The following is a 15,011-nucleotide window of genomic DNA, read 5'->3' on the forward strand; positions in this document are numbered from 1 at the left end:
ATTCATCAGAGCAGTCCTGGATGCAGGGTAAGAGGAGAATGCTGACCTCGTAAGACACAGGAGAAAAGCTCCCAAAAGGTCTGCATCCCTTACCCAAAACCAAGGGATCTGCTGACAACCTGGACAGCAGAAAGCTTTCTGAACCTCCAAGTCAGCACACATGGGGGCTCCAGGATCAGCTCTTCCACTTACTAGCTTTGTGACTTTTCTTAACCACGTTTTTTGATCCCCTCTTCTGTGCTGGGCACTCTACATACCTTACAACCTCACTTACTACTACTACTACCCCAGGAGACATCCCCGAAGCTTGCAGGGGTGGGATCTGAACCAGAAATGTTACTTTAAAGCCTAGGCTTTTACCTCTATGTGACTGCCTTAAAAATGAAAACAACACAAAACACAATACGGGGGAATTCAGCACAACTGGACTAATCCAAAAGCTATGAAGTTTCCTGAATACAATCAAACACCTCCAGGGACACAGTAGCAGGGTGGGGGGGTCTGGGGACAATGGTTTCAGGGGACATGTAGGTCAACTGGCATAACAAAGTGTATTAAGAAAACGTTCTGCATCCCACTTTGGTGAGTGGTGTCTGCGGTCTTAAAAGCTAGCAAGTGGCCATCTAAGATGCATCGACTGGTCTCAACACACCTGGAGCAAAGGAGAATGAAGAGCACCAAAGACACAAGGAAAATATGAGCCCCAGAGAAAGAAAGGGCCACATAAACCAGAGACTCCATTAGCCTGAGACCAGAAAACTAGATGGCGCCTGGCTACCACCAATGACTGCCCCAACAGGGAATACAACGGAGAATCCCTGATGGAGCAGGAGAAAAGTGGGGTGCAGATCTCAAATTCTAGTAATGGTCTGACCGAGACTGGAGGGACCCCAGAGGTCCTGGCCCCCAGACTCTGTTAGCCCAACACTAAAACCATTCCTGAAGCCAACTCTTCAGACAAAGATTAGACTGGACTTTAAGACATGAAATGATACTGGTGAGAAGTATGCTTAGCTCAAGTAGATACATGAGACTGTGTGCACAAGCTCCTATCTGGAGGCGAGATGAAAAGGCATAGGGGGACAGAAGCTGGTTGAATGGACACGGGAGATACAAGGTGGAGTGAAGGAGTGTGCTGTCACATTGCAGGGAGAGCAACTAGGTCACATAACAACGTGTGTTTAAGTTTTTCTATGAGAAGGTGACTTGAATTGGAAGCTCTCACTTAAAAACCCAGTGCAATGAAAACACCAGCTTCTGAGTTGCAACAGCTCATTTTTGGAAACAGGGATCCCCACACCTTAGCAAGTTTGTGCGCCATGTCTCCTTCTCTCCTCCCCTCTCCCAGCTTCCCCTGAGGCAGATTTTATTTATAAACAAAGATAGTTTAGGCAATTAGGATGACGAAATAAAGGAGGGAAAGAAAAACAAATCAGCAGGGTAGGTCAGCTTAGTTATAAACCTCACCTTCTGAGAAGCAAGGAGCTGGACCAGATGCTTGCTCCCAGCTCTAGGATTCTAAAAGAGACAACTATGTTTAAAGAGAGTTATTTTCTAAATTAAGAAACACAAGAGCTCCTTGACTGTCAATCATCTCAGCTGGAGGAAACTGTCCTTCCCAGAGCAGAGGGAAGGAGGTAGACAAACCTTCCTAAAACAGAGAGCAACAGAGGTGGTCAGCCACACAAGTGGGGACACATGGCCCTTAGTGGCCATTCTCCATTTAAAAAGCTGCCCCTCAGACCCACGTACTCATTCGTTCCTGGGACTTAGTGCCCTCAGCTGAAGGCTGTCCCCTCCCTATCCTGTTCACTGCTGTATTTCCACCAAGTATAGTGCTTGGCATATGGAAGGTGCAAAAGGTGTTACATAAATCAACACATTCCCATCATGCCTGCAATGTCCACTGGGACTCAGCCAGCTGCCAGGAGTCCCCTACATACACCCTAGGTGTAAGGGCCCCGTGTGAAGCTGCAGAGCTGGAGTAAAATCAAGAGGCTGGGAAATGAACTTCTTAAAACTTATTTTTAATATCCTTCCCCTGCTCCCCTCCCATGTTGGGAAAGGCCAAAACAGTCTGGTTGGATTTAATTACAAATTAATACATTTTTTTTTGTCACTGTTTAAAATAAATGAACATTGTGGCAATAAGGGACTATCCTTGGAAAAAGTGAAACCCATATTAACAAAATACGTCATGGAAGAACTCCACTCGGTGATTTCACTGGCTACTTAACAGACTAGAAAAAGGTCAGCACTCTGCATGTTCTCTGGGGCTTGTCTCCTGCAGCTGGGAGAGGCCTTGCCCAGACTCAGCCAAGCCCAGTCAGCTCCAACCAGGGCCCAGTCCCAGTCAAAGCAAAGGGAGAAGCAGAAAAAGCAGATTGACAGCTTCACTTACAAGCCCATGGGATAAAAGGAGACAGGAAGTTAGAGAGAAGGCTTAAAGAGGCAGCATTTTTTCAGCCTTAAAAAAAAAAAAAAAAAACCCTACAAGATCACTGAATGAGAGAGGGTTAAAAAGGAATAGAACTTAATTATGAGTGAGTTTAAATATGGGCCCAGCTCCCTCCACCTCTTTATGTATGCTTCAGTCACTATCCTTTCAACACTGGCTCAGCCTGGGAGACCCTACAGTGCTCTGTGCTTTCAGAGGCTACAGTTTTAAGGGAAAGAAAAAAAAGGTGTGTGTGTGTATACATACTTTTGAACAATGCAACAAAACAGTATAGGAAAGCTGGGGGCACAGAAGTCTCTGGGACTGACTTCCTCCCACTCAGAGTTCCACAAGACAATACCCACCAAAGACCTTCTCTCTGCTTTGAAACACTCCATCTTCCCTAAGATTGCCTGATGCTGGGGAGAGTGCGGCAGGTCCACAAAATAAACAAAGGGTCTAGAAAATGTGTCACCAGTGACATCTCCTGCATGTGAAAGAAAGACCAGAGTCGCTAGCTCTCTGCCCTTCCTGACTGTCCTCCCCAGCTCACGGAACTTGCGGGCCTGAATGCTGCATCTTTAAATGTTTTTGGCTGAGCGCTCTTGCCACATATGTCAGTAACATTCCAAGCTGGCTACCACATGTGCAGGCTCTGGCCTCCTTCCCTCTCTACTGTCGAGTGCTCTGCTGTTTCAAGGGCATGGTGGGGCCACGCGTCTCCCATTTCAGCTCCATCTTCAGTTGATCATATATCTCAGAAACAACCAATTAAAAAAAAAGTTCTAAAAGAATGTTCGTATTTGAAATACCTATTTCCCTTGAGATTATTTTTTCAATTCCACTTGATGACTCTATTCCAGTGAGTTAGACAAAGTGTGCGTGCACACGCATACATAGACACACACACCAGCACACACTCACAGATTTAGAGAAATGGTGGGAGGCTGTTTCCTGCCAAAAGATCTAACAGAGGAAGGCTTATGCGCTGATCAAGTTTTAATATGTGGTTAACAAGAACTGTACACCAGTAAGCAAGCACACAAAGACTGTGGGTAGGAACGGCCGATCCCTACAGCACATGGCTCCCTGGCCCATTTTCTGCCTACCTTAGGACCAGTTTCCATAGCCACTATACTCAGAGAATCCAAGAGGACTGCATGGACAGATGAACCTTTATTTAAAAAAATAGCACTTCAAATAAATTAAAAGGGACAACCGTCAAGTGTTCAAATTGTGAAGAAATAGTTGCAAACCTAGAGAGATTCCAAGCTGCAGTCTTCTAACCTCCTTCTTTGTCCACCGGCAAAGCCCACACATCTCAGTACTCCCACTCAATCTTCTCCCTACTGACAGGAGGAGGAATTGCAAACAGGAGACCAGACGGAGGAGGAAGCTGCATTTGAATGGAATGGACATTGCCACGTACTTGCTAATACGGGTTTCACTTCATGACCAAATGTATTCTTTCAAAAATAAAAAAAGGGGTAGGGAAGCTGCATGTTTTTTAAAAATTGAAATTATTTAGGGATAAAACACTAACTCTAGTGCCTTTAACGGGCAATAGCAACTTTTTTCCTCCGAAGTCAAACACCATCCCCAGCTGAGCCTTTGTGCTGCAAGCTTTTCAGGAGATGTTACCTAAACTTTATTAAAAGAAAAGAACAAGTTTAAATATAGACACTGGACTAGCCCAGTCTGTATTTTCAAGTCCACATTCTTCATCTGAAGCACTGCATCAGGGACCCCCCCTGAGTCTGCATGTTTTCAAGTTCACAGTACATGGAACCACTTTTTCTTTTTAATTTTTCCTCACTCATAGCAGCCACACACAGTGGCCATTGACGCCGGAACCTTGGGCGGGGCCTTTTCCTACGAGGCCTGGCCAGAGCTGCCCCAGGTTTCTCCTCAATGAGAATCGATGCTGTCATGCTCTATGGATGGGAAAAAAGCAAGAAAATAAAAGCACCTGGTACAGGTTTCATGAGATCCATTCGGATTCGCTATGTTCCAAACCCGCCGCTGAATGCCATTTGTCCACTTTGTGTGCTGAACAGTCTGTGGCCTAGGAGTTGGTCTCAATTCGAAGAACTGTTATTGGATGCCCCGGAAGTTGATGCAATAGCAGCTCCTGCAGGGCTACTTGTGGAGACCGACTTTCGGATGTGAGGCAGCAAGTAGGGGTCACAGGCCAGCTGCTGGACATCGATGCGGTCCTCCTTTCGGTAGGCCAAGCATCGTCGAATAAACGCCTGCAAAGCAAAGTTTCTTGAGGAAGCCCGAGGCAGATAATCCTGGTACACCAAGAGACCACCATGGGGCTCTGTGGTACCCCAGGGCCCAAAGCAAATATCTCCTAAAGAGAAGGGGCTTAGGGCCTTTCCATGAAAACTACCAGGCAGACCCAGAGCAGATGAGGGAAGGGGGCACCCCTGCAGCACCACCTCACTGATGTCATTGTCTCCTTTCCCCACAGAGGGGATACCCATTCCTAAAAGGTGGGGGGAGGGCCATGGCCTCGAAATACTTCTGCCCCCAAAGCACTAAGACCAACAAAAAATATCTCTTGTTGCCTTGGCTGGTTTGGATGGGCATGGTCTAACTTCATCTACAAGCCATAGCCTCCTGTGAACTTCCCGGAAGTGGACAATTGTAACGACAAACTACCACCACACGCAGGGTAAGGGGACCAGCATTTTGACTAACACCACCATGTATCACAGACCATTAAATGCTTTCCCTATGTACCTCCTCTTCTCTAGAAGGTCATGAAGCAAACGATCAGACACACATCTAAGCAGTGAAGGAAGCCTGAATAGGACCTGCATCCCCAAGAGTACAGCATGCTGAGAAGGGTTTGCTCTGGAATCCAAATCTGCCACCAACATGGGGGTTTTCTTAGAGAGGCTACAGAGTCTTAGTTTCTACAACTCTTATGATAAAGGCCCTTAAATAGGTTATCTGGGTTTTCCTACTTGCTGCCTACGTCTCATTTTTTAACCAGACAGTTCTAGTTAATCAAAGTTTTTTAATGTAACCATTTAAAATAGTTGAATCAATTTTTAAAAATCTAAAATATGCAACAAGCTACCAATTTTCTATTTTTCCATGTTTAATTAACAAAACACAAAAGCATAATGCCAATCCTGGTTTTTCAAAGTCAAAGACATCTGTAAGTAGTTGCCAGATATAAGCATTTGGAAGATGCAAACGAATTCACAGAACGAACATAATGATCTGTGGCCTTTAAAGCTGAATCCTTCTTAGTGAGCTGCCTGGAAGGAGAGTTCAACATGTTATCCTGGGCTGTGTAGTGGTCAATTAAACTTTCACTGTGAGTCTTCTCTGCACAGCTGTCAGTGTGGGCTACTGAAACAGCAATCAGATCACACTGCTGCCCCAAGACCTTCACTGCAAGTGCTTTCCATCAGACCTGACAGTCAGCCCTGCCCAGCGCTCCCACCACTCTCCCCTCTGCTCCGCTCTGCCTACTTTGAGGACCAGCCCACCTCACATCCCAGCTCTCTTCTCTCCTCTCTGCTCAGAGTGCTCTGCCCCCAGATTGACACATGGCTCCCACCTTCACCTCACTCAAGATTCTGTTCACTGTTCCTTCATCACTGAGGTCTGCCCTCACCACGCCATTTAAGAGATGTTCCTACCTCCCTGCCTCCCCCAACCCTGACTTATTTTCTTCATAACATTTATTACCATCTGAAACGTATCTGTTTTTTTATTTCTCTCACTTACTGGAATGTCAGCTCCTTAACGGCAGGGCCCTGTCTTGTAGTTCATTGCTACACATTCATATTTCCATCTCCACTGCCCAGAACAGTGCCTAGTGCTTAACAGGCTCTCAATAAATATTTGTTGTTGGAGGAGTAGAAGGGAAAGGCTAGGGGGTTGGAGAAGTGCACATTTAGAGGGAGGAAGTGGAGGGAGAGTGCAGAGAATTAGTGGAAAGACTTGGAGATATTTCTGTATTACTCATAGGTCCATCTAACAGTCTCTGAAGTTTCAGGAGCATCTGTTCACCTATTTAACTGCACAAACACCAAAATTTGACAAAAGTATGAAGAAACAGTTTAGAAAGGCCTGAGAGATGAGTATAATTAAACACCTGTCAGGCCACTCACTCCAGTCTCCCAGTATCAACTCTGTGGCAGCTGTGGCATGGGTAATAAGGGCAACTGCTGGAGGTATCAAGTGTTGGGCGCTACACAAGTCACTTAAACCTCATAACCACCTTACTTTCAAGGAAGTTGTTTTGTCTTCACATTTTACAGATAAGGAAAAGCAGTTAAAAAGTTTAAGTAAACTTGCCCAAAGCCACACAGCTACTGGGTGCAGAGCTGACACCAAAATTTGGTCCATCAGGCTTCAAAGCCGAGCCTCTTTGCCCTGCACCGCCCTCTCCCACCATGGCCAGGACACTGCATTTGCCCTGCGAATGTTATCAGAAAACTTCCTGCAGATTTACTTTTTGTGGCACGTAGTACTTACACTGTTGAATGATGGGGGCAGGAAGTCCCTGATCGGGAATCATAAACACCTGGGAAAGATGCTATTCCTACTATGTAACATATCAGCCAAAGCACTTTGAAAAGTGGCTCTTTCCTAACCTACTTCACATGGGTACACTGGGAAGGGACAATAGAAACCAAACACTGAGAAAAGGAATCAGGTCTGTAACTGTTCAGGTTGACTTAAAAAATGCCAACCAATCACAGGATCCAATGAGGCTGACCGCCTACCTAAGTAGAACTGGTTAATGTATAAAAATAAAGAACAGAGCAAGGAAAAACTATGGTAGCTACTAGAATCTTGGTTTGCACATGTACCAAAGCTGAAGTGATTATTTATAACTTCCTTTCTCCACCTCCCACTCCATGTTTCCTTTGCCTCAATTAGTTTTTCTGTAATGCCCTCGCCAATTGCTACGGAATTTACCGTTGTGACCACTCGCTATTTCACTGAGTGCTTTATACTCTAGTATGACTCCCCAAGTTGATCACAACCCCTGGATAGGCACCAAGTTGGGTATCCTTCAGATTCCCACAATACCTGGTACATCTCTGCAGCACAGTCTCCTCTCCCTCTCCTTCTCTGCCTGTAGGGAGGCCTTCGTCATGGATTAGAAAATCTACTCATCAGGATTCCCCATATTCGACTTGAGTGATGGGATGGACAGGGTATAAGCAATATTCCTCTGTCTGCTGTCCTTAGGAATACTAATTCACGCCTATACTAATGTTTATAATGACTCATGAATTTTGTACTGAATAATCCAGCCATAGTTACCCAAAGAAATAATGAAAGCAGAGCAACCATTTCAGGTGGCCAGTGGTTGGAAACCCTGGTGGCGTGGTGGCTAAGTGCTACAGCTGCTAACCAAAGGGTCGGCAGTTCGAATCCGCCAGGCGCTCCTTGGAAACTCTATGGGGCAGTTCTACTCTGTCCTACAGGGTCGCTATGAGTTGGAGTCGACTTGACGGCACTGGGGTTTTTAGTGGTTCAAAACTTACCTTTGCTTCAGGTGTTACTACTGGCTTTGGCGGAAACTGCACTTCAGTAGCTTTAAGAATAGTATTCTCTTGTAGAATGTCTTGCTGGGACTGGTTATGGCCAAAAGGCTATCATATAAAAACAAACAAACAAAGGTGGGTCTCTGGTTAAAACTAAACAGAACAGGATTCAAAACCACAGGGGTGGGAAAGGCGAAGGCATCTCCCAAAGAGAACTGCTGGAAGAAACTCTGAAGGTGATCTCTAATCCTCTTCTTTTATAGGTAAAGGGAGAAAAGACTCAGAGCTTAAGTATCTTGCTTGTGGTCCAACATCCAGGTTCAGGCAGAGCTGGGGCCAGGAGTAAGTAGCATCTCCTACGTTGTAACGTTATAACAATGCCGCTAAGCTGTGTTGACAGTAAAGAAAAAGAAGATCCAGAGCAAAAACCAGCAATTCTTGTTCTGAATGGTGTACCTGTGAACTTAAACAACACTTATGTGTGCAACTGGCAGACTCAAGACACAGATAAAAAGGTGGAAAAGAAAGAGTAGAATGCATAAAGGGGAGATTAGGGGAAAAACAAGAGTTGGGGCTACTTAGTGGCTTCACCTGTGCCCCAAGTTACCATTTTCTAATAGTCTTAAAAAATAAGTTCAAACCCAGAGTCACCTCTATAGTGTTTCTAGTGAGAGATCTCAAACAATTCTTTCTAGATAACCTCTATCATCATTATCAGCACCACTTCAACATTATCACAGATTATAAATAATAACTAAGCCTTACTAGTTCTGAAGAGTTTTCCCATTTTAGAGAGGTAGGATAAAGAAAGAAAGGACCAAGGAGAAGTTAAAGAGAAAGCTGAAATCTGAATTAAAAGCTAGCTCTAGGGATTGTAATCAAATATTAAGAGTCCAGGGGGACTGTAGAACTACCAAAAGAGTTACACACAGCCCAATGGGCAGCACTGAAGCATACAAACACAATGAAAGCAGAACTAGCAATATAAATACACGACTGGATCTTACTATATACATTCATAAGATATTATGCTCATGAGGAAAGACAGATGTGAAATTCATTGGGTAACAGTTTATTACCTAGATTATTGCTTGCTCAAATGATATGACACCTTGATCGGAGGTAACAGATGATGAATACTTCCTGACATTATCTCCCCAGTATAGAAATACACAGCACGTTTTCATTAGCAACGGCTTTAAGTAACGAGGTGGCTGGGAATAAAGAACTTTGGGGATTTCAAGTTTCAGTTCCTGGACCCTTAAGGATGGCTCTTGTGAAGATGTACTTTAATAAACTACTTCACATAATTCCCTATGTATCAGAATCAAAATATGTCCTATACGGAGAACAGCAAAAAATATGTATTTTCAACAGTCCAGTAGGACGCGTTAGGTGCCCTGTGGTCAAGAATTTCTGCTTATGCATAAAGCTTTTATTATTAAGTCGGTATTTTCTTCGAACTATCACCTTCAGGATTCCATTCTGTGTAACTCAATAATTAATGCTGAGGGAGTAACTCATACTGAGCCACTAAGTACCTGTGCCACCCAAGGAAGATGTCAAGCCACTACATCAGACCTTCTTTCTTACCTTCCTTCCATAAAGACACTGGTAGAAGATCACACCCACTGACCAGACGTCAACTTTATTTGAGATCTTTGGTGGTTCTTTCCCAACCACAAAACACTCTGGTGGTAAATACCTGGGACAAAGGGGAAATAAAATTCTTAGAGAAATGACTGCATAAATCTAAGACATGTACAAAAAAGGCAAAGTAGAAGACCTTGTTAGGAATATAGTATGTGAATTTTATCAGCTTACAAAGCAGCTTAAACTTGGAAAAAGTCAATGAAAAGACACTCTAACTCAAGGTGCTGTTAATGCCTGTAGGGCCTTAAAATACATTTCTCAATTTACTGAGAGAGAAATATTTTCCCTCATCCCTACTTTACCCACCCCAAACTTCTTTCCCATCGTTGTGTATCATGTGTCATTCAATAAATTAAAGGGCGGAGAAGGGACACAAAAGAAGTGCATTCCCTTTTACAATAGCTCAATTGGCAAACATTAAAATATGACTAGAAGTGGTGTGGGTTTCCTTTCATTTTGGCTAAAAGGGATAACTGTAACTTAAGTAACTGTTTTAAAAATCCAAAGGACTTCAGGAGCCAGTACAGATCTCTGAGGGGAGAGTCTGTTCTGTCTTCCTAAGATGGCCTCTTTGCGAAATCCAGGCAGGAAATAATTCCAATATCTAATCAATGGTAGCATTAAAGCCCAAATTACATTTCCTACTTTATGGGTGATCCGGGGCTTACTGGAAGGCTAACAAATAGTTTAGCAAAAGCCAAACTCGTTGTTAGCACAACTCAATCCTCATCTGAATTCCTCCCTCCCCACCACTGGCTTCTAAAGAGTTGGACAGCTAACCACACCAAATTGTATGGTATGGAAGGTAGGTGCCTCCTGGCATTTAAGAAACCAAACAAATATGCTTCCACTAGTTGTCTGGAGTCGTAGCCATGGCAGAACTGGAATGCAGAATTCTAAAGATACTAATCGATTTCAGCAGATTTCACGCTGGCAAAATTCGTTTTGTGAAAAACTATTTTGGACCCTGCTGTGCTCCTAGTATAAAAATCTAAATTTACAGCTTAAAAGAGATTATAAGAGGTGAGAAATAGAAAATGTTCCCTCTCCAATCCACTATCTCTATCAAATTTAGTTTCAGATGTCAGGGTTTCTTCTTTTTTAAAATAGTAATTTCGTATTCTTATTTTTTTAACAGATGTTCTGGATGATTAATACCTCTGACTAGATTATTTCACAATGAAGACTTTTAGCCAAAACACACACTGAAGAATAAAAACTTAGATGTAACTCAATAAGAGGGAAAAAAGGCAAAGAAATGAAAATGTAGGAAAGACGAAAGAATTTATAAAAAGAATGGCTCTTCCCACCAAATGCCACTAAAACCTTCCTGAGCCCTAGAATTCATGGTTATTGATTTCTTAATATAAGTAAATATGATCTTGGATAAATAACAAACATAACCTTTATTCTAAAACGGTAATTTTAATGTATTTAATTTGGGGAGGTGTTGGGAAAGGGCAAGCGTAGTAAATTAGCAAAATTTTTAGACTACAAAAGACATGGTCACTTTGGTAAGCAAATCATTTTCTAGGTCTAAGTTTTTCCATCTGTAAATAAGGAAATAAACTAGTTCTTCACCCACATAATATTAAAAATAATAAGCATTTTAATTCCCTATTAAGGACTTTGGGAAGGAGAGTAGAAGACAGTTCTATGATACTACACTAAATTCTGTTTAAAAGACCATCATGGTTCCATATTCCATCACAATAAAAGTCCTTATACAGAAAAATGATTCTAAGGGCCTACTAAGAAGTGTGTTCAACATGGAATTCCGGAACAACCAAATACTGCAAACGGGCACTTGGAATCTGTTATTATGCTCCCGGCCTACTGTCTCTCTCTGGGTCATCATAAGAGGATGACATATTGAGGGTGGAGACTATGACAATGTTTCTACCAATATGGAAACTCTTCAAATCTTCATAGAAACCCATACAATTTAATTCTCCCAGTGGCTCATCTCTACCTTACCTTTTATTATGAAAAATTTCAAATATAATCTCAAGTAGAACAGCAAAATAACCCCCCAAGTAACCATCATGCGGGTTCAGTAATTATCAACACGAGACCAATCTTTGTTCGTCTAAGCTCCTATCCACCACACCAAACAGATTACTTTGAGGCAAATCCCACACATATATATAATTTTTATGCAAGTTCCAACCACTAAATTTGTATAGCTTAGCAAACAGCACTAGATAATAATAAGAAAACTAATTTAAACATGAAACAGCTGTACCTTTAAAAAAAAAAAAAAAAAAACAAGCTATCCCCACCTCCACCCAAAAAAAGCTCCAATCCAAGGTCTAGTGGATTTATATAGCAGTGGTATAGACCTGTTCCCAGAGTTTCTAACAGCATATATTTTTGCATCGTTTAACTAGTGACAGGAACACCAACCCACAATAACCACCACAGTGAATAAACACACTGTAAATGTAGCTTCTATTTTAAACCTAGAATTTTGAAGTTTTAATTTAGGGTTGATTTTTACTATAGGTGCTATCTCTACAAACAATAAGAAGCAATGGAAAGTAGAAATTTTATGTTCATGGTGTATTCAGTAGGATTCAGAGAAGAGGGCTGATCCCGTGTTTGTGAAGGGCAGCCCCCTCTTCCCTGTCTGCTTCCTCATGGATACCCTCATTCCCAGACAGTATTCTCCTAAGGCCCAGGCCTTCCAGTCCCAAAGAAAAGTTATCTGACCAACTGACTGGGGTATAACAGCATGTGTTACCCCCGCCCCCCGGCGCCCCCCCGCCTCATGCTACTGGAGACTTTCTCCATGTTCAGAATCACACATTTCAGTATGTGGCTTTGTGTTACTGTATCTTTCCACCTCAGAAGTAAAAAGGAGCTTTGTTAATACTCTTTTTCAATGACAAAGTTATAGGCCTGAGTTGCACGTATATTTTATGGTTCTGCCAAAGGTACTAGGAGGCAGAGGTAGAACAGGTCACAGAACAGGCACGCAGAGCTAGCTGTGGCCTGGGAGATGTGTGAAAACAGATGGGAAGAACTGTGCCCCAAAACCTATTAGATCACGTCTCACAGAAATGGATAAACTTCTTTGGTAAACTGTGCTCATTTTTTTCCTGTATGGATTTCATGTGATGCTGTGGTTACTTTACATGCTGATCTTCATAATTCCTTAGTTCCTGAGAGTCCATCACCCTCAGGCAACTTATCCCATGAGCCCATAAAAAGAGAGACCCGCACTTGTACTGTCTTTATATCACACCACATGAACAATCTCTTGTAAGGCCAGCTCTGCAGAGGAAACATGTATCTCAAACAGGTGGTCACATATAACCTCTCAATAGTTTTTAAAAAAGAAAGAAAAATTAAGACAAATTGATGAAAGTACAAAGAGTCAAACTGCTCAAAAGACAGTAACTATTTGGGGATGAAAGTTTGCTTTGGTTTGCAGCATTTTTGCTTTCGCACTGTACAAATATCGTTTATTAGTGATCAATGCTTCAGCACAGCAGCCAAGCACATATCCACCAGTCTCCCTGGCAGCCCACCCAGCCCTCCCAGATACCTACCAGTAAGTACCAGCACCTTGTGACGTTAGCTCCATGCCGTCCACTGAATTGTAGCTATCATCATCCATGATCTTGGAAAGACCAAAATCTGTGATTTTTATCTCTCCACATGCTGTACCATTTACTAAAAGAATATTACCTAAAAAAGAAAAAAAACTTCATGAATAAGCAGAGACTTACTGATTAAGAGAAAAATCCTAGGTGATAATAGCCAAGGGGCAAATGATGGCAAACTCTTGCACACAAAAGTAAACATCTGAGTCCCTGGAATAAAGCGATTTGGAGGCCTGATGCTGGGGGAGAGTCCTCGGTGTCTGGCTACAGACTTCTATTTTCCAAAAATCATCTGCTTAATGTGCCAAAAACACTACTATGAGCGGGGGTGGGGTGGGGGGAGCAGGGGAGACTGCTAAAGTAAAACACCACTTTTAAAGTTGGCCAAAAATGGCGGGAAATTTTCAACTGAATTTTCTGGAAGGATCCCTAAACCACTATGTTTTGAACAGTAGTTTCAGGGAAAAACTAAATAAAACCTACAAGGGAATCAAAGCTAGTACCACAGTGCCACCTACAGCTCCGATGGCAGGGAAGTTTGTTATGAAAAAGTGTGCTGGAAAACCCAATCACACAATAGCCATCTTTTATAAAAAATCACTTCATCATAATTAATTTTTAGTCACCTGAATTATACTGGAACATTAAAGAATAATGAGATTTAATATGGCGTGTCCAGAAAGGGAAAGCATTTAATGACTCCACCACACCAAGAGGAGAATAGGGATCATTTTCCTAAAACCCGAGCTAAGTTACTTAGAACTGTCTACATGGAACATAAAGACTTCTTTAAAAAAAAAACAAAACAAAACAAAAACAGCTGAGGATAACCAAAAAAGGGAAAAGAGGAAAGATTAAAAGAAAACAGGAGGGGAGAAGCCTGTGGGATCTCTGAGATGACTGTTCTCTACTCTTTGCTGGTGACGATGAAACGTAGATAGTAACTGTACAAAAAGATGAAAAAACTCTGCTCAGAAATGAATGAAATGAGAGGCAGATGTGCAAAGTTTTTAACTTTTTGGGCACTTATCAAAGAGACTTGGAATGGAGAAAATGCTACATAGTGTGAGTAATGGGAAAAAACAAAACTGAACTTGCCAGAACAGTTCTTTCTTAATAATACTGACATCCTAAACCACCCTGGCTCTAAAGACAGGGCACTGTTCCTCCATGGTCTTTAACAGGACCTGCCCTCCTAAACCCAGCACCTCGTGGTTTTTATTCCCACACCTACCCAGGCAATCTAAAGTTATTAGGCCTTCTTAGCTCCTGCCAAATCCTCTAACTTTATAAAATTAAATATCACTTATAAGAGCAAAGCAAAGCCACCAATCCTGTCTCCTAAGAGTTAGACTTACCTGGTTTGAGGTCATAGTGTATGATGGGAGGTTTTATTTCATTTAAGTATTTTAAAGCATTCACAATTTGCATGATAATCGATCGGGCCTCTTTCTCCGACATTAATTTGTGCTGTTTCAGGTAGAAGTCCAGATCATTTCCCTCACAGTATTCTAATACTGTACAAAACCTAAAGCCAAACAGACCAGTGTTTTACCAGGGGTCAAGAGCAGGCAGCTTAAAATCAATTCCAGCGAAAACTTCAGGGTAATACTAGCTTTTTCCTTTCTTCTTTGGTCCTTAAAATATTCCTTTTTTTTCAGTATTAGCTGCCTCAGCAGTTTATAGAAAGAAAATGCTTACTCTCTTGGTGATGAGTCTGCACACTCTCCACACACTGGAATCTATTGTGCTAAAGTTCACCTACGATACATACCTCTTCTTGAATCC

The 15,011-nt window shown here is 42.3% G+C and overlaps 1 protein-coding gene across 7 annotated transcripts in view; it reads right to left on the reverse strand.

Moving 5' to 3' along the window:
• Positions 1–2,533: 2,533 nt before the first annotated feature.
• TLK2 (tousled like kinase 2) overlaps positions 2,534–15,011 on the reverse strand; it is a 145,020-nt gene continuing 132,542 nt past the window's right edge. For 4 of the 7 annotated variants that reach the window (XM_023553783.2, XM_064270962.1, XM_064270960.1 and 1 more), the window contains 5 exons: positions 14,582–14,751; positions 13,170–13,308; positions 9,556–9,667; positions 7,963–8,070; positions 2,535–4,689 (listed from right to left, as the gene is read on the reverse strand). In XM_023553783.2, coding sequence (XP_023409551.1) covers positions 4,516–4,689; positions 7,963–8,070; positions 9,556–9,667; positions 13,170–13,308; positions 14,582–14,751 — 703 coding nt within the window. In that variant the 3' untranslated portion in view covers positions 2,535–4,515. Of the gene's footprint in view, positions 4,690–7,962; positions 8,071–9,555; positions 9,668–13,169; positions 13,309–14,581; positions 14,752–15,011 lie in introns of all 7 variants that reach the window. The other 3 variants (XM_064270966.1, XM_064270965.1, XM_064270963.1) reach the window with 1 other exon arrangement.

This window comes from Loxodonta africana, chromosome 18 (assembly GCF_030014295.1).
Source record: "Loxodonta africana isolate mLoxAfr1 chromosome 18, mLoxAfr1.hap2, whole genome shotgun sequence".
Taxonomy (NCBI): domain Eukaryota; kingdom Metazoa; phylum Chordata; class Mammalia; order Proboscidea; family Elephantidae; genus Loxodonta; species Loxodonta africana.